The sequence below is a fragment of the Hippopotamus amphibius genome, chromosome 14 (assembly GCF_030028045.1).
Source record: "Hippopotamus amphibius kiboko isolate mHipAmp2 chromosome 14, mHipAmp2.hap2, whole genome shotgun sequence".
Lineage (NCBI taxonomy): Eukaryota > Metazoa > Chordata > Mammalia > Artiodactyla > Hippopotamidae > Hippopotamus > Hippopotamus amphibius.
The window spans coordinates 17765225-17787093 of record NC_080199.1 but is presented as its reverse complement, the minus strand read 5'-3'; the positions used below and the strand labels follow the sequence as shown (position 1 = coordinate 17787093).

General features: G+C 40.1%; 1 protein-coding gene across 2 annotated transcripts in view; it reads right to left on the bottom strand.

Annotated features, from left to right (window-relative positions):
• Positions 1–7826: 7826 nt before the first annotated feature.
• The window catches only part of ABCC4 (ATP binding cassette subfamily C member 4), a 208385-nt gene continuing 194342 nt past the window's right edge, over positions 7827–21869 (bottom strand). The window contains exons 30-31 of one of the 2 annotated variants that reach the window (XM_057707594.1): positions 16196–16330; positions 7827–9827 (exon numbers count right to left, since the gene is read on the bottom strand). In XM_057707594.1, coding sequence (XP_057563577.1) covers positions 9720–9827; positions 16196–16330 — 243 coding nt within the window. In that variant the 3' untranslated portion in view covers positions 7827–9719. Of the gene's footprint in view, positions 9828–14657; positions 14972–16195; positions 16331–21869 lie in introns of those variants that run through there. The other variant, XM_057707595.1, reaches the window with a different exon arrangement.

Genomic DNA, 21869 nt, shown 5'->3' with positions numbered 1-21869 from the left:
CACAACAGTGTAAAGCAATTATATTCCAATAAAGAGCTTAAAAAAAAAAAAGAATTCGCCTGCCAATGCAGGGGACACAGGTTCGAGCCCTGGCCTGGGAAGATCCCACATGCCACAGAGCAACTAAGCCCGTGTGCCACAGCTACTGAGCCTGCGCTCTACAGCCCACAAGCCACAACTACTGAGCCCAAGTGCCACAACTACTGAAGCCCTCATGCCTAGAGCCCATGCTGTGCAACAAGAGAAGCCACTGCAATGAGAAGCCCACAGCGAAGAGTAGCCCCCACTCGCCACAATGAGAGAAAGCCTGCACGCAGCAATGAAGATCCAACACAACCAATAAGTAAATAAGTAAATTTTATTTATTTAAAAAAAAAAAAGAGGCATACCAGAAAAAACTTGATTGGCACAACTCCAGGTAGAAATACCTATGTATCCCAGGAAAAGAGAGAACCTTCTGGAGAAAATGAACTTACACCAGAACACACAATTTGGGGGAGTCTACAGCGTTTCTGTTGAGCAGTGATTTGTGTTTTAACTGCCCCTGGAGGCCTTGGCGTCCCCTCCTCACTGCAGCTCTGCTATTGGCAGAACCTCCATTCAGAACACAGCGGGATCCCACAGGGGCCCCTCCCTCCAACAACAATGGAATAGAACAGTCCTGGGAATTTGGCTCATGAGTGATTCTGCATTTGGCATTATTAGATCCTTAAAAAAAAAATCACCTAATGCCACTTCCTGCCCGTATGAAAACTAATGTTGTTAGCAGTAAGCACCTCGACTCCGCGTGCTCTCTATATTTCTGTGCCTTCACCCCAAGCTAGACCGGAGCCCTGGTGCTTGCAGGGAGCTGTGCAAATGATACTTGCAAAACTAAAACTTGTCTGATGAGCTTTAGGGCCCACATGGAGTCAACTCTTGCTTATCTAGATGTGGATTCTTCGATCGGTGGTTGAGCTGTGGAAAGTTTTCCTCTTTTTAACTTTTTATTTTGAAAAAAAAATTAAATAAACAGAAAAGTTGCAGTAATAGAACAATGAACTGAGTAATCCTTCATCTAGGTTCACTCTCGTAACCTCTTTCCTACATTTGCTCTCTCTCTTGATGGACAGATAAACAGACGGGCAAAGGTGGGGCAAGAATACCATAGAAATGTTTTTTCTGATCCAGGATCACATATGTAATAAAAATTATTACATGTATATGTTGTAGATTTTATAACATGTTATACATAACACACATATCTAAGATGTTATACAACATATAAGATATTATATAGCACTATATAATGATTTTTGCTGAACCATTTGAGAGTAAGTTGCAGACATCATAACCCTTTACCACCAAATACATCCATGTATATTCCCTAAGAATAAGGACATTCTCTTACATAACCATGGTATAATGAGTAAACTCAGGAAATTTAACACTGGTAGAACTCTGTTATCCACTATACAGTTCTCATATTTTACCAACTGTCTCAGTACTGTCCTTATTGCATTTTTTTAAAAAAGTCCAGGATCACACAATGAATTTTATTGTCACATCTTCTCAGTTTCCATTTAATCTGAAACACCTCTCAACCTTTTTGTCATTGACATTTTTAAAGAGTACAGGCCAGTTGTTTTGTAGAATGTCCTCAGTTTTGTTGTCTGACCCTTGATTTGATTTAGGCTATGCTTTTTTTCTTTTTTTCCTTTTGGGGGTGGGGCAAGAACACCATAGAAATGACATTGTTGTCAGTACCTCACACATCAGGAGGCAAGGGTGTCAGTAGGTCCATTACTGGTAATGTTACCTCTGGTCACGTGGTTAGGGTGCTGTCTGCCCAGTTTTTCCACTTTAAAGACACAATTCCTCCCTTATTAACTACTTAATCTGGGAAGATGCTTTGTCTATGATAATGCCCTGTCTTCCCCCCCATCCCTTAAACATCCACTCTGTATTCGTTTATCAGCCAACTATCCAATTTTATCTCAATTACTTATGACAACAATGGCTGCCATGTGGTACTTTTTCTGTTAATCTTTCTACATTTAATTGTCATTCTACTGCAAAAAAGACCTTTCCATTCCTATCATCTATCTATCTATATCTATCTATCATCTATCTATATCTATCATATATCTTATTAGAATTAGTATAAACTCATGTATTTAAAAAAAATTCATTGTGTTAGGGACGTCCTTGGCAGTCCAGTGGTTAAGATTCCACACTTCCACTGCAGGGGGCAAGGGTTCTATCCCTGGTCAGGGAACTAGGATCCTGCATGCCTCACAGCTTGGACAAAAAAAAAAATGATTGTGTTATGAAATGTAGTTTTAAAATCTTCAGTCCTCTGCTGACTATTTCTTTCTTACTTACAACACTTCTAACATGATTATAAATTCTGTCTCAGAGACTCATATTAATTTTTGTCTAGGTAATCTACGAAATTTAATTTTAAAAAATGTTTTTCACATAATGCCCTCCAAAATTAAATACGATTAGCTTTTGGATTGAACACTGTTTTGAAATACGCAAAGCTTCCATCTATTGAGATGGATAATTGTGAGTTGGCTAGATTTATGAGCATGGTTGCTGAGTGAAAGAGTGAATTTAGTCAGAACCGTCCAATGTAAGCCTTCTGTAAAACATTCCTAGTATATCTAAGTCTTGATCTTGGTTCTTCTTGAAAAATCATACAATCCCAGTGTTGACCCCTGAGGCGAGTTAGATGGGCCTGGAGTATACATGGAGGTCTTATAGGGCTGGACATGTTATTCCTTCTATTAAGGTTGTATTTTTAGTTCCAAATTCAAATAAACATATATTTCTGTCAGATTTTCAACACACACACTGCTGTTTTAGTGTTTTTAAAAAATGAGATGAATTTCCTTTGAACATTAGATTTAAAAAGCAAAAGCTTTTAATCCATATTCTTTCTGTTTTTAAAGAAAAATCAACAGCTTCCACATAAAACTCGGTGTTCTCTGAAGGGCTATTAAGGGGCCTGATGTGTTTCCAGGTACCTTTTTCAGCATCAGCAGTGTGCTGTTGATTCAAGAATATAGTGGGTACAAACCTATGTGCAGTATTGTTTTTTTTGTTTGTTTGTTTTTGTTTTTTCTTTTTGTGGCGCATGGGCTCAGTCGCTATGTGGCATGTGGAATCTTCCCAGGGCAGGGCTCGAACCCGTGTCCCCTGCATTGGCAGGCGGACTCCCCACCACTGCGCCACCTAGGAAGTCCCGCAGTATTGTTTTTTGACTTAAGGAAAAAACCCTCTAACCTTGGGTGGGAATTTAATATTTTTAACTTTCTTTTTTTAAATAAATGTATGTATGTATTTATGTATTTATTTATTTAATTTATTTATTGGCTGCGTTGGGTCTTTCTTGCTTGCACACAGGCTTTTTATAGTTGCGGCGAGTGAGGGGCTACTCTTCATTGCAGTGCACAGACTCCTCATTTGTGGTGGCTTCTCTTATTGCGGAACACGGGCTCTAGGTGCATGGGCCTCAGTAGTTGCAGCACTTGGACTCCGTAGTTGTGGCGCACGGGCTTAAATGCTCCGTGGCATGTGCGATCATCCTGGAGCAGGGCTCGAACCCGTGTCTCCTGCATTAGCAGGCAGGTTCTTAACCACTGCGTCACCTAGGAAGTCCACCGTGCACAGCTAGTGTGCAGCTCAACCACGTGCGCCTCCCCCTGCAAGTGCAACACTCAGACTGGTCTCTGGCGTGTTCAAGATCCCACCCATCCTGGTTTGGATGTCACAGTAATATCAGATGGCTGTGATATTCAAGAATGGCTAGCATTCTTGAACTTTCTATATTTATTTCAGACCCAGTTACAAACAGTTCACGGACTGGCTCTAGTGCACAAACAATATTGTGAATATCATTGTCATAGTTAATCTTTGCAGCAGCCCTCTGAGAATTGTACTATCCCTACCTCAAGTTTCAGACAAAGAAAGTGAAGCACAGTGGGCTTTCCAACCTTAAGAGCCCACAATTAGCAGGCAGCAGAACTCACATCCAACCCCAGCCAGCAATGCCCAGAGGAGCCAGTATTTGACCCTGGAAGGCTGACTCCAGAGCTTGTGCTCCTCCCTGTGTGCTTGTTTCATTTTAACTCTATGTCACAGTTAGAATAGTTTGGTTTAGGCCATCAGATGAGGACCTTCTACACCTTCTACAGTCTACAAACCTACCTTCATCCACACCTATTCTGCTCTCCTCTCCCGGTGATTAAGAATCATCAAGTTGGGCTTCCCTGGTGGCATAGTGGATAAGAATCCGCCTGCCAATGCAGGGGACACAGGTTTGATCCCTGCTCTGGGAAGATCCCACATGCCGTGGAGCAACTAAGCCCATGAGCCACAACTATTGAGCCCATGTGCCAAAACTACTGAAGCCCATGTGCCTAGAGCCCGTGCTCCATGACAAGAGAAGACTGCAACAAGAAGCCCACGCACCACAATGAAGAATAGCTCTCACTCTTGCAGCTAGAGAAAGCCTAAACACAGCAGTGAAGACCCAATACAGCCAATAAATAAAATAAAAAAAAATAAATAAAGAATCATCAAGTTCAATGACTCCATGCTTTCTGTTTCTTTGGATGCTCTTGGTCCATCCATCATCCCAACCAAAGCAACTGTTCAAGGGCAGGAACTACATTCATTTCCCAGATGAAGAAACTGAGATTCAAAGAGGTTGAGACACCTACCCAAGCATGTAACTAAGGCTACATGGCAACGGGGTGACCGTAGCCCACTTTGTCCAGGATGGTGCCAGTTTATTGTCCTGGCACCTTGGCTGGTTGCTGCTTTCCTTTCAGCTTCAAGCGTCCCAACTTTGGACAATACATTCTTTGGGCACCCATGTTGCTAGCAAGTGGTAGAGAGAGACTTGGCAAGCAGATCAGTATCACTGTCTTCAAAACCAGGGCTATTATCCCAGGCCACCTTTTAACATTTCAAAATTATAAAGTGTAGAAGGAAGATTTGTTCTCAGTCATCACAATTCATTTATTCATTCAGCAGACGTTTACTGAGCACCGACTATGTGATAGACACTGTGCTGGAAGATGTAATTAAAAAGTGAACAGGGCACAACTCCAAATCTTTAGAAACTCCTGGCGTAGTGAGAAAAGAGACCACCTACGAATACTGATAATCAGGGCAGGCTACATAATTTACAGGGCCCAGTGCAAAATGGAGAGTAGGGTCCCTTGTTTAAAGGTTAAGCATTTCACGATGGCAACAAGGACACTAAGCAAGTATGGTTCAGTTTAGCAAATGAGAGGTGCTCAGGGTATTACAGAAATACAAGTTACCAAGGATGATGATTGATCTTAAGATGGCTTCCTGGAAGAGGTGAAAACTTGGCAGACCCTAGAGAATGAGGATATGTCCTCTACACGGACCTTCTTTACTGCTGGACCACCAGGGAAGTCCCTTCTTTGCTTTTAATAAAATATAAAGTTCATCCATTCCCTGAACTACATTAGTGAAATTACAAGGAAGTTTTTTCTTGAGATGTGGTATGCAGAATGTCATATAGTCTTCCAGGTAAAGATGTGTCTTGAAAACACTCCAAAATAGAATCAGTTGTGAGTGACTTACACATTCAAGTGCTAAAATCTAACACACTCAAGTCATATGGTTCTGAACATCATTAACCTTTTCAGAGGTAGATATGAAACAAGTACTCAGGTTCGAGAAGAGGGGCTTCTAATAGCTTCAGTCAAACTATCAGAAAGAAAAACCCAGACTTCCATTGATTTACATAGGGTCGAAGTTAACTGGCTGATACAGTTAACTAGCCAAATTGTCTTAATACTTAGTCTAAATCACTGCCTCATGGAATTGACTTCAGTTGTTTCTTCACAAAACACATTTACGGTATTATCAAACGCAGTTAGTATTAGACTGATTTGCTTGTCTCTTTTCTACTAATGGAAATTTAAAGAGGGTGGGAGGAAACTTTTGGAGGTGATATATGTCTTTATCGCTGAGACTGTTGGGTTGATTTCATGAGTGGAAATCAACTTATCTCCAAACTCTTCAAGTTACTTACATTAAATATGTACAGCTTTTGACACGTCCATCATACCTCAATAAAGTGGTTTAAAAAAAAAAAAACCATTTGGAGAGAACTGGAGAGAGGAAGTAGGGTTTATTTTGATTCTTTAGAGAAAATATAGACCTTGAGCTCTCTTGTACCAAGAGCTTCATATGAGGCTATCTGTGATGGGCCAGAAGACAACCCTTGCACAGCCTCATATTTTAATAACTCAGCAGAATTAACTCCCCAGATGCAGACTATTCACCTTTAGATGACCGGACCACTGCATTTTAATGAGATTCTAAAAGAAAAACAAGGCTGAGAACTTTTTTTACTTAACTCAGTTGCGAAGTATGACATGCAACAGAGAAGTGCTGAAAATACATGAAGAGCCTAAGGAATACCCATCTAACCTTCCCCTAACCCCGCAATAAGTGAATATTTTAAGCACCTCAGAAGCTACCCTTCCATTTCTCCCAATAACCCACACCTTCTAATTCCCCAAAGTGAAGCACTGACTTTACATACTAGGATTTGATCATAACTTTTGTATAAAGGGAATCATAAATACTCTTTGGGGTCAGGCTTAAATTTGTGAAGCACCTGAGTTGTTGATGTTCAATCACTTTTACTGCTGGGGGATATTCTGTTATCTCACAGTCCATTTCCTTCTGCTGTTGATGAGCATTTAGATTATGTCCAGTTTGCGGCTACTAGGAATTAGGTTTCTAGGAACATCCTTGAACATGTGTATATGTTTGGAGCAGAATTAATATATCACAGGGTGTGTATTTTGAGTAAATGCTGTCACACTCTTTTCCCAAGTCTTTTTTTCAATATTACACTTTTTCGCACACACAGCAGTACATGAGAGTTCCCACTGCTCCATCGGCACTCAATTCCTATTCTCAACCTGTTTAATTTTAGCTGTTCTGGGTGTTTAGCGGTATCTCATTGTGGTTTTAATTTGCATTTCCTTGGTAATTAATGAGACTGAGCACTTTTCCAGTTATTGGCCATTTGGATATTCTCTTTTGTGAAGTGTCTATTTGAGTCTCTTGTCCATTTCTCTAATTGGGCTTTCTGTGTTTTTCTTAATGAGTTTTAGGAGTTATTTTCTATGGTATTGGTTCTCAGACTGCATCAGAATCACCCTTAGGCCTTGTGAAGACACAGACTACTGGTCCCCACCACCAGTGTTTCTGATTCAGTAGATACGGGTGAGACACAAAAATGTCCACTTCTAACAAGTTCCCAGGTGATGCTCATGCTGCTGGCCTAGTGACCACACTTTGAAAGCACATGTCCTGTAGGCGTTTTAAATGTAGCAGCAATAGTGTTTCTTGTTAGCTTAGGGCAAAAGAACAAAAAACCCCAAAACTTCAACAAATTAATACTTGGTTCAAGCTTGAGACATAAGCTAATAGTTATGTACCAAGAAGTACAACTGGGCTTACTTCAATAGCAATTGTTTAATACCCATCTCTCTGTATAGAGTATCTGGTATACCTACTTATCCAATAAACCAGTTGATAATAAATTTTTATTTATTTACTTATTTTTTGGCTGGGTCAGGTCTTAGTTGTGGCAAGTGGGATCTTCCTTGCAGCATGCAGATCTTTCATTGCAGTGCAAGGGCTTCTCTCTAGTTGTGGCACGTGGGCTCAGTTGCCCCACGGCATGTGGGATCTTAGTTTCCCGACCAGGGATCGAACCCACATCCCCTGCATTAGAAGGTGGATTCTTTACCACTGGACCTCCACGGAAGACCCAAAATTTTTTTTTTTTTTTTTTTTTTTTTTTGTGGCGCACGGGCTTAGTTGCTCTGCGGCATGTGGGATCTTCCTGGGGCAGGGATCGAACCCATATCCCCTGCATTGGAAGGCGGATTCTCAACCACTGCGCCCCCTAGGAAGCCCTATAAATATTTTTTGATCTCAGGGAAACTCACTGGCTTTCAACAGCAAGGACATGAGTCAGTTATACCTCTAAAAACAAAAATTCAGATCTCTGGAGATGAAAACATTTATTTCAATTGAATTTTGTTTCATTAAAAAATTCTATAATGATGTTAAAAAAGAAATAAAATAGAAACATATTTAACTGCCTTTAAAGACTAAATAAACCTCTAAAGACCAAATAAACACATATACATTTCAAATATTTCCACTGTTTCAACAAACCTCAATATTATCTTTGTTGTCATTTCAGTCTCCTGAAATAAGAACCGTGACTATTACACAATTTACTGGACTAAACATTAACCATATTACTTCTAAATACAAACTGCACTCAATGTATTTTGGTAGTTTGCTGAGTATGTGGTTTTTAAGGCTTGATTCTATGAAACATCTGTTTCTCTCTGCTAAAGAGTCCAAAAACCAGCTATCAGAAGGTATGTATATACACATATACATACGTAATTTGAGGCCCGTTACACCTTATTCTGAGAGTACACTTAAAATCAGGACACTAAAACCTCTCGTAACTTGCAGTCAGCATACCATAGCCACCACCATCAAGAAAAGCTGAGAACCCACAGTTTCACAAGCACAACAGGCCCTAGGAAGTATTGTGGTTTGCTGACCTACTGATCAGAAAGAGCTAAACAAAGTGCAATCAGTGATCTGAAGTAAACTAACTTTGGCAGGCTCCTGAAAGTGACCCTTCTTGATGCATCCTGAGAACATACTATGTAAATACAGTCAATGTATGCAACGACTTCCTGTTTTCCTCACCAAGTCAGGGGAGCCCATGCATGTGATTTAGAAAGGATTTCAATTACGAGTAAACCAAAAGGCATACGTCAACAGAGGGTCAACCGTCAGGAAATTAGAAATCCAAATAAAACCACAACTACATATTCAAGAATTACAGTTAGCAGCATGGCCTTTTTGAAAACATCACCAAGCTGAGTCTAAAATTGCAACAGATATCATGTCAGACCCACAAAATCTAGAAGACGATCAATGCTCACACATGTCCATCATTATCAAATCCCTAGAAAGGCTCCTATTTTCTGAAAGCATTTTCTCTTCCAACTCTTAGAAGATATAATTAAATACTGACTTTCTGTATTTTAACCATTAATCTTTTCCCCTTTTTTTGGGGGGGGGGGGGGCTTTTCTACTATAATGCCACTTAAACTAAAACGTATTTTTTGTTTTTCCTATTAGTTTTTTCTGTACTAGTTTAACCAGAGGCCTTTGGGTGGAATGATGGATCCTACTCATGTTAAAGAAAGTGGTAAGGCAAAATGGCAACTTCCACACAGTCGTCAAGTAAATAGGATCCCTGATATAATTGGAAAGTAACATGTAATTCAGGGGCAGTAAAAAACACCTATGACAACTTTGTCTTATACCTTAGAAAATGTGCTTTGGTTCTGGAGTCTCTTTAAGGCAAAAAACCTGGTAAACAGTTTTTATTGATGGCCTATACCTCTGATTTAGATAAGACAAAAAAATACTATAACATATAAATAACAATAATAAATCATTTTGTTAGAGCTTGAAATCACTGGGTGAAGTTGGAGGGAAAAAATCCAAATAGACTAACATCTTGTGTGTGTAAATATCTGTTGCTGGTGTAAAAAAAGTAAAACATAGTTTACACAGTGCAAAAACTATTGGAAAAATGCCTTTGGAATAGACTTGACATCATAGTAGAATCATAGCGCTGTCTCAAAAATTGTTAAGGCTGAGGGCTGTCCATGGGAAGCGTTCATAACCACATGCCCATTGTGAGTAATATCTGGATAATTCCTTTTGAAGAACACCTGGAAAAAAAAAAAACAGGTATAAAAACATGTTTGAAAGTTTTAAAGTCCTCCTCCCTAAAGCAGTGCATTTCTATGTCCACTTTTCATGTGAAGCAATCAATCACTAGTGGAGGCACAATTTAAAAAAACAGGGATGTATTTATTCTGTGGAGGAAGTAGCCCCATTAAAACTCTAGTGGGGCTGGGCCTAATGCCAAACAACCTGTAGATCCACTAGAGTTCTAACCATTCTGATGTACAGATATGCTTTATCACTACATTAAACTGATAAGCAAAATCATTTTATTGATTCAAAGCCTGGAGATAAATTAAAAATACGGTGACAAAGAGACTGGGAAATCTAGCGTCTGCTCGAGAGTTTCTCATTTTCACACATAAAATGAGCACAATAGATTTGGATGTTAATATCAGGTTGTAATCCCTATATTTTACAAACTCTGACTGACAAGCATTGAAACGATGGCGTATATGTATGAAACATCCTGGCGTTTAATTTGTGCGGCAAAGCAGTTATAGGGCCTATAGAAATGTGATCTGCGGATAGTGGGTCACAAGAATGAAAAGAGAATCGAAGGCTTTAACAATGACTCAACCAAGCAACTTCTCTAAAATGGAAGATGATACCAAATAATAGGACAGTTCTTTGCCAGCCCTTTTAGTTCTTGAATTCTACCAATTTCTAGCTGAACTAGAAGAGATACAGGTTTTCTGATAAATGTATAATCAGGACACAATGGAAATGAAATGCTGTCAAGTTTCTCTGTTCCACAATCATCAGTTTTAGTAGCTGTATCGTATCTCGGTTCCTTGACGGATGCACATAACAAAATGAAATAATGTCAAGACTTGTGAGCTCTTATCTCTAAATGTGTTTGGGTGAAAAAGGACTTCAAAAGTAATTTTTTTCCTCCAAAGAAGAATGTGAAAAGTTTTGTTTGAGTCTTTAGAACAGAAAATGTACCATCTTTCTGAGCCTGACTCGTGTCACGTGTTAGGTGGCTTAGTCATACGATTCCAGATCTATCTTATAAAACCTGACTCCAGGCACATTTGTGGGTGCTGTCAACAAAGGTATCATGAGAGATAGTGGACTTCACATATGAAATAGAAAAGCTGTGATACACCTACCTTCATATTAGGTGTGCTTTCTTTTTCTCTTATTGCTTGCATACTTGCTGCTCCCAAAACAACACTACATATGAGATGCTGTATATTAAAATGTCACTTAAGGAGAAAAATAAGAAATTCTCCAAGAATGCTTGGATCCCACTGGGTGAAATCTGAGGCTATTTCCATTATAATGCAAGGATTTTAAAATAAAGCTTTGGGGGGGGGCTATTGAATTTCATCTCTATCCTCAATTTTTTTAAAAATAGCCATACTGGTGTGGTTATATATTTATATACTCTGTTAGTGAGAAACAGGCAAAAGAACAAAAGGAAATTCATTTCATTTTCTACTGCTTGACAGCATGCCCCCCCCCACCCCCCGCCACTCCAATCACCTGGTTCCTTTCTCCATATCCCTTTCTCAATGTAATTTTTTATTAAAAAATTTTTAACCAAAATGGTCTTCATCTCACGGTCTGAAATACTTGGAACTGAATAATGAAAATGAGCTCCCTGTGTATAAAATCCTTGATTTGACCTTTCTTTCTCTGTTGCCATGGTGTAGACCACACTCTGGCTGACAGCACAAGTGAGAGAAGGCATCTTTTTCACAGGGTGGGTTATGAAGAGAGTTGAGATGACTAAACACTTGTTAGCAGAGTCCTCGTGGATGGGCTCAGCCTGGGATGGAGAGGCCCAGTCTGACCTCCCTCTCCTGGGACCACTGCTGATCCTGGAAAAATCATTTAAGCTCCCTCCACACTGGCTGCCTCATTTGTGAAACGAGACAATGACTTACCTCATAGGAGCTAATTGATGGCTACAAACTGCAGATTGAAAACAGGCTGAGCTAAGTGCTGGGTGTGATTATGAAGCTGCTCAGAGACGTGGCCCCTGAGTCCACGGAAAGTAGCAGCATCACCAGCTTATGTGATGAAAACAAAACATTTTATGAGGCCCTTTTGTGAATCTTTTGATTTTATCTTTACAGCAGCGCATGGTCATAGGTAATACACATTTTATTCAGCAAATATGGTAACCCGCCAGGCAGAAAAGTAGTTAAAAAGTTACTAACACTTTATAACCTGTGATGCTGAGAAGTTACTTAGGCACTTCTGCCTCGGTTTCTCAACCTGAGGGATAATACTGCCAGCTCAGAATGGTTTTAATGAAGATTAAAAGAGACAATGACAAAAAAGTTCAAATTCAGGGCAAGCAGAGCATAAGACCGGTGAGTGCTGGGTTTGAGACTTTTGGTTTGGTTCGTTATAGTTCCTCCAATGTAGGTTGAAACTAAGTTTAGTATTTAAACTCCCACTTGTAAACAAAGCCACCATCATGGAATTAGATCTTACTAAAAACAACAGAGCAATAAACGCTCCCTTGCATGGATAAAGGCCAGCAACTGATGGTTCAATACATGTAGAATTATGGTTCAAGACTGTCCATTCATTCTCACTGAAATGCATGGCCCTAGTTCAATGCTAGTAACCCTGAAACTCCTCATCCTTAAAGCAGGTCTAACATAATGGACATACTGGCAGGTATATTATCAAAGTTAAAGAGTGCTGGAGAGTTAGAGAGGGTTTCTGCTTTTAACAACACAACACTGGACTCTCTCTCCCCTTAACCTCTCAGAAATCACTCTCAACACCAAGGATACTGGGAGATTAAAAAGTAAGCCCAATATCTGATGAAATCAGGAATCATCTGAAATCACAACTGACAAAATATCTGGATGGACTGCCTTATGCAACTGGATCCAATGGGCTACAGCAAGACAGAGAGAATACCTAAAGAGAGATATCAGCAATTGTGGGAGAGCACAGTTCTCCAACTAACTGTCAAATTCTGCCACTTTTTTATATTATATAAAATGCTCACTATTCACAAAGCACTCAAGCGTCTATCTCATCTGATTCTTGTAGTAAGTGTGAAGAAGCCGGGCAGTGCTGCAATCCCTGCACCACATACAGGTGAGGAACCTGAGGCTCAGGGACCCTGGGGGACATAAAGGTCACATGGCTGCTAGCTGCCTCCTCCATCTATTCAAACTGGTCCAGGCTCCTAGATCCAGGATATTGGGATTTCTTAACTTTTGGGTTGTATCTGGTGATGACACGAACAGATAAAATGAAACGTCTGTTACACACTGGCAATAAACATCGAAAAATCTCAATCAGGTCTGCTTCATCACAGAAGAAAATGAACGACAGGCATCCATCCTTTGTTATGGGCTGAACTGTGTCCTCTCCAATTATATATGTTAAAGGCCTAACACCCCAGCACCTCAGAATATGACTGTACGTGGAGACAGGGTCTTTAAAGAGGCAATTCAGTTAAAATGAAGTCATATAAGTGGGCGCTAATCTAATAATGACTGGAGTCCTTATAAGAGAGGCGATTAGGACACAGGCACACACAGAGGGAAGATCACACGAAGACACAGAAAAAACGGCATCTACAAGCCAAGCAGAGAGGCCTCAGAGGAAATCAACCCTGTCTCCATCTTGACCTCAGACTTCCAGTCTCCAGGGCTGTGAGAAAATCAGTTTCTGTTAAGTTGCCTACTCTGTGGTACTTTGTACGGCAGCCAGAGCAAACTAACGTACCCTTCAGCTTTCTGTATTCAAAAGGTACTTTCTCTACTGTTTCAAGGATCCTCTAAAAGGGTCAGACAGTGATTCGGCTCACATGCACCAACATTTTCAGAGAATCAGCTACGTAGTCAAGAAACCATGACTTGGATGCACCTTTTCCCAGATGTTGAGCTTTCTTTTCAAAAATGAATTCTGTTCTGTTAAGAGTGAAAAGATTGTTGATTTAGGCTAATCCTCCCGGTGTTACAGCTCTGAATGATGCATTGATATCTGATGCTTTTACATTTAAAAAGTTGACAGCCTGACAGCTTGTTCTCCTAAGAGGACCAAGCATATGCAGAAATACTGTTAAGAAGATATTCAACTGGGATGAGAATCAGGATATGTATCTCCTTATGTCTTTCCGGAGAGGTGATCTGAGCCAGTGGCAGGACTGAAATCCAAGAGTGATGTCCTGCCACCCTGTGAACTTGGGTGCCTGGTCCCACCTTGGCTGCCACGTGAAAGGAGCAATGTTCTCAAACTCAACACAGAACACAGTACCTAGGGTGGCACTCAGCCTCCTCAGCAATGCACTCCCTGTGCTCCCTGGACCAGCTCTCTGACCTTAAGTGAGACCTGGACCCAATCTCCTCATCTATGGCCTAGGATACAAAAAGGACTGTCGTGAGGATTAAGTGAAATAATATCAATACACACGAGAACTCTGTAAAGTAAAGAACTACACAAATGTAACTTACCATTAATACTGTTTAAGTAGGTGCAGGATTATTACTAGACCAGGAATCACAAGATTTCTATCTATAACATGTCTATTTTTGTATGTATGTTACATTTGATTTAAAACATTTACTGGAAGAAAAGATTTCTAATTCAGAGTCTCCTGCAAAGTAGCATATCACTACTTGTAGATATATGGACACCCTCCTTCTAAGGGACCTTAGCTTCCTCACCTGTAAAATTAGGGTGTTGAATTCTATTATGTTATGTACCTACCTAGAATTCTGTGATTTCTCATTGCTCAATGTTTGATAATATATAATGAGAACACATTTTTAAAATGGAGACTGACTCACAGATGAGGACACATGTCTTTGATGTGAAATGCCTAAGGTCAAAGAAAAAAAGGGTTTGTGAGAATCTGGCTGTTTTGTGACTAGGTTATACAGGGAACCACAAATGATTATCAGGTCTTAGGAGGGAAGCTCTGACTGGGAGACACTCTAGTGGATGAAAGCACTCTGTGAACCTCAGGCATAAAAAAATATAGGGTTCAAGTGCAGCTTTTCTGTATTTGCATACAATATAAGTGCTGTACTTCTGAAAAGTTCAGAATACAATCTTCATGGTCCTTAAACTCTTCAGCCAGCACTGTGACCTGCATACTTTCCTACTGTGTGAACAGTGGAAGGTACCGCTTTTCATTTCTTTTCTGAGGAGGAATGAGATGAAACAGTGACAAAGGGAACTTAGGCTACATTTTAGATAAACATTTCATAAAGAAGTACTTAGATACTGGGACATGTTTTCTTTAAGTGATATATTAAATATTACACAAGTAATTTTATTCTACTTACAAGCAAAAACCTGGGAAACACAGAAAAGTATAAATAAGGAAAAATACACACATAATTTAATGCCCAGAGATAAAGTTTTGATGGGAAGACTTATTACATACAGTTGGAAGCCTCATCCCACCCCGAGCCATGTTATCTCAAGGGTCAAGAATACCAGATGTTCCTTCCTTCCCTCCATCCTTCCATCAGCTCCACTCCCACCCTGTTCCAGAATGAATTACAGGCAGTTGCATGACAATGGCTAAGTCCCTTAAACCTGACCTCACTTATCACCTCTAGAAGATACTACCACCTGACCATTGTTAGAAAGATACTACGTGACCTGAATGTTACTCCTTGAGCACTTTTCTCACACCATGTACAGTGCTTAGTGCGTTCACACACCTCATCTCTGTGTAAATGCTTTGTAAACCGTCAAGCACCATTCAGACTACAGTGTTAAGGTATTGTGAATTCCTGATTTGTCCTGATGACAATTTCATTTTCTAGAAGGTAGAGGAAGCATGGGGGGCAACCAGACCTAATTCTAAACAACAAAGAATTAGGGAGAAAATGACAGTATCATGTAGGAGTTTTCTTCACACTTAGAAAACAGAAGAGAGCTACACCTTTCCCTGGTAGATCTTTCTAGACCCAATTAATAATATTCCACTCTAATTCTTCTTTTGAAACTCTCAAACCTGGATGTTCCTTGACAGCATTTGCATCATAAATGTGCTGAGCACCAATCAGAATGAATGTAAAGGGTCTGCAAAATGAGAGTGTTCCGTGTTGTATGAGGTGTGAACCCAGAACCCAAACATGTGGAAAGTCCCATCCAAAATCTCCCTCTTACACACATGTGCACGCGCCCGTGAGCATGCACACATTCTGCACCCCGCCCCCATCACTTCTGCAGATTCTCAGCAGACCCGTCTTCCACCTGCAGTGTATTCTTAAGGTGCAGTCATGAAGCTTTGTCTCTGGAGGCTTATAATTGAAAAGGGCACAGAGTGCTTGTTACCAGACCCCTGGTGCCAGATCATGAGGAGTGAACCCTGGAGACGAACTTTAATTACAACTCCCTGCAGCAGGCTCACCTGTTTTGCTGTTTCAGTGAGGGCAGCGGCCTCAGCCTTGCCCAGTTGTTGCACCATCTTGTAAAACAGGCTGTCTCTATTTTGTAGCAAAACATATGGCTCATCATATTCTTTCAGTCTCCCTGAATCCAAAACCTGTTCATCAGCAGAAAGAAACCCATTAGCACACAATGTTTTGCAGTAACACATTATAACTCAGACAATATTTCGGAAAGGGGTAAGACAGGGAGAATAGAATCTATTTGGGTGGCAGGCCTGGCTGGTGTTTAAATGGTTTGATTACCCTGTTTTACTAGACAGACAAAGGCCTAACCCGACCTTTTATTATTATAATGTTATAGGAAGAAAATGAAAGTTTTAGACTATGATTGCAGGCACTCAGCAGTATGTGGCATTTTACATTCTGCCAAGGGCATTTGGGGTTGTTATCATTAGGTAGTGCTTTTAGTTCTCAGACTGAGCTTTGAGGACTATTTACACAGATATACAGAGCTGGGAAATTTCTTGATTTAAGAAAATTAAACTCAATTCAGCAAAAAAGTAGGGTAATGTCATAGAAACTGATGGCAGTGACCTGACAGCAAATTAACTCCCGAGTTGGTTTGATGGAATCTGAGCAATATTTGGGGACAAAAAGGGAAATGCTTCCAGATTTTTTTTAGGGTCCAGCTGCTAAGAGGAGGCAGATTCTTTTGTCAGAGAAGTTAAGGTGCTTCTTGCAGTTGGCTTTGGTAGTAGTTGATTTTTCTGAGAGTGAAAAGCTGGCAAAAAGAGCTGCTATCTAAACAGCTTTAGCAGAATTGCTCTGCACAGAAAAAAATCTCTACAAATCCAATTTTCTCTTTGGATAAGACTAAAGAAGGAATTAAGAAATTGAGCTCCAAATTCCAGTGATCACAGCCTGCAGAGCACACGGGGCAGCCCAATCTGAATTACTGAGGATCTGAATCTGTTTTCACAAATTACCTTTCCTTGCTTCTTGTTCTCTCTTCAGCTGCCTGCCTTTCACCCACTTTATTGTTCATTAATAAGTCCACTAATTGGAAATTGAAAGGGAGAGGAAGGGGCTCTTAACTCTGCCTTTCTACTTATTAGTGGCTTTGGTTAATGGTTTCAGAGGGAAAAAAGTCTGAAACAATTGGTCCAAATGACGTACCTAGGAAAACAGTTCTGATGTTAAGTGGTACTTAATTTTTCATTTAGGTCATATTTAGAGTAAATGTATCTTAAGAGAATACGATGAAACTCTAAGCAGGACACAGGTTGTTTTTCCACATCTAGGTATTAACAGTTAATTTTGTCCCAGGGTATTTAATTGGAAACATTTATTAAGTCTCATAAAGGCCATTTCCCTATTAAACTTTTGTTTACTACTGTGAATCACTGCTAAGAACAGCTCTCTCAAAAGCGCTTAAGAATAAATGAATCTGCTACATCCACATAATTATTAAAATGTCCTATAATTTGGCATGCCAATTTAATGTCCTGAATGTGTAATTTTACTTAAGCGTAGCATGATAGAGCATAACCATTCCTCCTGATGCTGAAGAAAACAATGCAGTTTTAAAACATAGTTCTCTCTCATGCCAAAGTAAATAATTATATCAAATTACTTCAAAAAATGAAGAACTTTATATTCTTCAAAAGCAAGAACTTTTAAAAACCATCACTTCAGAGTAGGTGGAAATGAATTCTCTGACTATAAAGACTTTATATATATTTTAATGGAAGTATTATTAATATTTTGTCCTTGTCCAACTTTCTGCTCTACTTATTAAAATTTGAATGATAGTAAATCTTTCCATTTTTTTTCATATTGTCTAAAACACATGATGCCACTGAGATGAGTAGTTCTCAGGAGTGACTAATATCTAAAAGAGGCAAAGCCAGAAAAAAAAAGTAATGCTCTCAAAAAGCAATAAGATTAACACTATTTATGGCAGAAAGACCTATTTTGAACTTTGTAAGTATTAGCAACGTAATGACTGTGCAGAATGTAAGGGCACTTTTCAGATTTTTTTTGTCGGGGGTGACAAACGGTTTTCACTTATCTGGGAAAACGTTACTAAAAAGAGGCCTGAGTTGAGGAAGAAAGGCAAAGAATATAAAACCATAAGAATTCCTATAGACAGAAGAGTTTCTTGGCCCTGGTTTGGTTCTTCATCAGTCATTTCCAAAGAATTTTCTAACTGCAGACAGTGAAAGTGTTGAACACAGGCAACAATGTTGTTAGAGCAAGTGCAGATTTTCACCTGCTTCCTTCGTTCATGCTACTAGGGAGAATCGGGGGTGTTATGAAGAGGAGGGTGCAGTGATTGGGGGAAACCTATGCTATTGGTTGAAGAGAAAACAGGTCACAAACAACCAGCTAATCCTAAAAAAGTATGGGAAGAAGCATTTAATATAGAGATAGTGGTGAGTGTTAGGAGAAAGAGGATTTCGAATTTGTCTGTCTTGCTCCACTGTTTTGTAGCAACAGAGAGTAAGGAAGATTACATGGGCTGTCATTATGACTCCATCACGTTTAATAAACTTAAAATTGAGAGAACATCTCTGTAAAATAGAATTCTTAGCCTAACACATTCATGGTGCTTAATGAACCAAAACTGGGTAAATCCCTTTGGAGAGCCAACACATAAACATAGCTATTAATTAGGTCACAGTTGTTTCCCAACAAGCCTTTTGCATGATTTACTTACAGTAAACAAAACCATATCTTTGTGCAGAAGTATTCACCAGTGCAACAAAATGTAATTATTACACCTTAAGCACTTGTAATGACAGGAGTGTACGGTGACAACACTGCTGGCTGTGCCCTTCATCAGCATCTGTCACCTCCCCAGCCACTCCCCGAGGCTGGCCTCCTGCCCTCTGGAGCATCAGGGCTTGCAGCAGACTGACTTGTCGTTATGTCCTTAAAGCTTTAGGAACAGACAATAACTCGCATTCTGGAAAGGAAACAGGTAGAGGCATCCCTTGGAGATTTGGGGGGTTCAGTTCTAGAACACCACAAAGATGTGAATAGCACAATAAACTGGTTCACACGAATTTTCTGGTTTCCCAGGACATAGAGAAGTTATGTTACACTACATCGTAGACCACCAAATGTGCACCAGCATTATTACTGAAAAAAACAATATACAGACCTTAATTTATTGCTAAAAAACACTAACCGTCATCTGAGCCTTCAGCAAGTTGCAGTAGTAACATCAAAAATCACTGATCACAGATCACCATGACAAATGTAATAATAGTGAAGATAGTGAATGTGAAATACTGCTGAGAATTACCAAAATGTGACACAGAGACATGGAGTAAGCATATGCACTAGAAAAATGGCACTGATAGACCTTCTCGACTTATGGTTGCCACAGACCATCAATTTGTAAAAAAAAATGCAAATACCTGTGAGGCACAATTAAATAAGGTATGCCTGTATTTCTAAACCAAGCAAGAAAAAAAATTGCGACAAAAATGAAAGGTGTGAGAAAGAACATTATTTATGGGGTTTTTGCAGAATTGAAAGCCAGCTGGGAATCAGAAGCTCTAGAATAACATATAAGGTTTACAGCTGGGGTGGATGGAGCACAGAGGACTATCCCCCCAACTCTGAAGCTAGGGGACGCATGCACGTCTCTTGGGTCCCCTGAGGTCTAATCCTGCCATTCCTACCAAAGGAGTCAGCAACCACAACCAGCTCGGAACAAGATGTAAACAAGTGGTCAAGTTTACATTTCCTGGTGGGACCTCCCTGTGACATCATCGATGATCTTGACCAGGGAGCCCTAAAGGTGTCCCAACATAGGAGTGGGAAGGGCAGCTTCACGGTGAAGGGCAAGGTCCACCACAGAAAACACGACTGGTCATCACAAAGGCGACAGGTTCCAAAGAGAACCCTTGCATTTCCCTCCTCCAAATGGGCTCCTTGTCCCCATTCACTCAGATGCTCAGGCCCCACACCTAGAAACCAGCCTTGACTCCTCTCTCTTCCCTCAGATCCCACATTCAATCCATCACACAAGTCTTCTTGGCTCCACTTCATAACCTAGCCCAAATCCAACCATCTTACAATTTCCACTGCTAGCACCTTAGTCTAAGCCACCAATATTAGAAAGAGAGGGCAAAATTATAAGAGAGAGTGACAAACGCATCTGGAGAACTGAAAGACCATCAAGGTGGTTTTAGCCGTAAAGGAAAGAGTAGAGTGAGACAAAACTGGAAAGCTGGGAAGGGGCCGAGCTGTAAACCACTTTGTAAAACCATGTTAAGGATTTGTTCAGAAAAACTGACCGAGAGAAAAATCTGAGGTTAGAGAAATTTACCAGAAGATACTGGCACATAAAACATTTATCAAATGGACATATTTTGATAACGGCAACAAAGCTGACTGGTTAAGGTGATACAGATGTTTACACCTGTGGATCAAGTGCTGATGGATAAGATTAAGGAGTGACCAGCTGACATGTCTGCAAATTCTGTCCCCCCTCACTGTTTCCTTATCCAATTATATATTTCAAGGTGATAGCATTTCTAAAAATGAGATAATAAAAGGAATGAGCTACCATCAGTGCTGTAATACCAAAAACCAAAAATAAATCTCCAGGTTACATTTAGGAGCAACGATTTTATTTCAGTGGATCCCTAGCTGAGCTGGAGCTCAAGCCACCATTCTGCTGCTGCCTCTAAGTACTGACAAAAGGCTTGGAATAGGTAAATGACACAACATCATTCATTTCTGTGGAAGAAACATGCTTTGGGGGACAGTCTGGAAAATACAATGCTGAGAGATGAGAACAACAAATCAAAAAGTAAAGAATAGAAATAAAAGGATACTTTTCCAATTAGCATTGGAGAACACAACATGAGAGACTACAGACGACCCATGCTAAACAATGTTCCTGGGTGCTAAGAGTCAGTGTCCTGCAATCTTGGAATGTCACCTGGTGCCACAGACAAGTCTGCAGGAGAGTCTGCTTCCTACTGTGATGTTCTAGTCCAGGTGACCAGACACACTGCTTGAAGCCCAAAGCATCCCTTTGGTTGGGGATCCCCCACTCCTATTGTCTGCCTCCCCAGAGCTCACTCCTGTGCACATCCAGCTAAGGGGAGAGAGGATAAAGGCACTGCTTCAATGCCGACAGCCTGGTCCATTCCCCCACTAATGATCCCATCTGACAATGCATGTGAAGTAACATGGGAGGTGATATTCCAGAAACTGCCCAAGAAGTCAAAAGAGACACCTCCATTATCACTGGACATGAGGAAGTTTGGGTATTACTGACTGTATATTAGCGACCATCACCTGTGTAGTATGGACCATCAAAATCACTAGTTAACTGCATCTGTTGCCTCTTATGAATTGTGCAGGCTTATTTTATCTATTTCATCACTAATCGGCGTTAGAGGATATAGTGGTATCTTGTGACAACAGTTATCATCCATAAGATGGGTAAAATCAGGTCATTCCACAGGCTGGGGGTTAGCCTGAAAATAACTTGCATTCCTTTGAAGGATGATGATCTTATCATTTTATAAATCCACACCCTAAGATTTATTGAAACTCAGCAAGCAACAGAGGGAAAGGACAAAGAGAGAAAAAAGAAGAAGAGAAAGAAAAGGAAAAGAGAGAGGAAGAAAGGAAACAAAGTTAATGAAGTAAATATTAAATTACTAA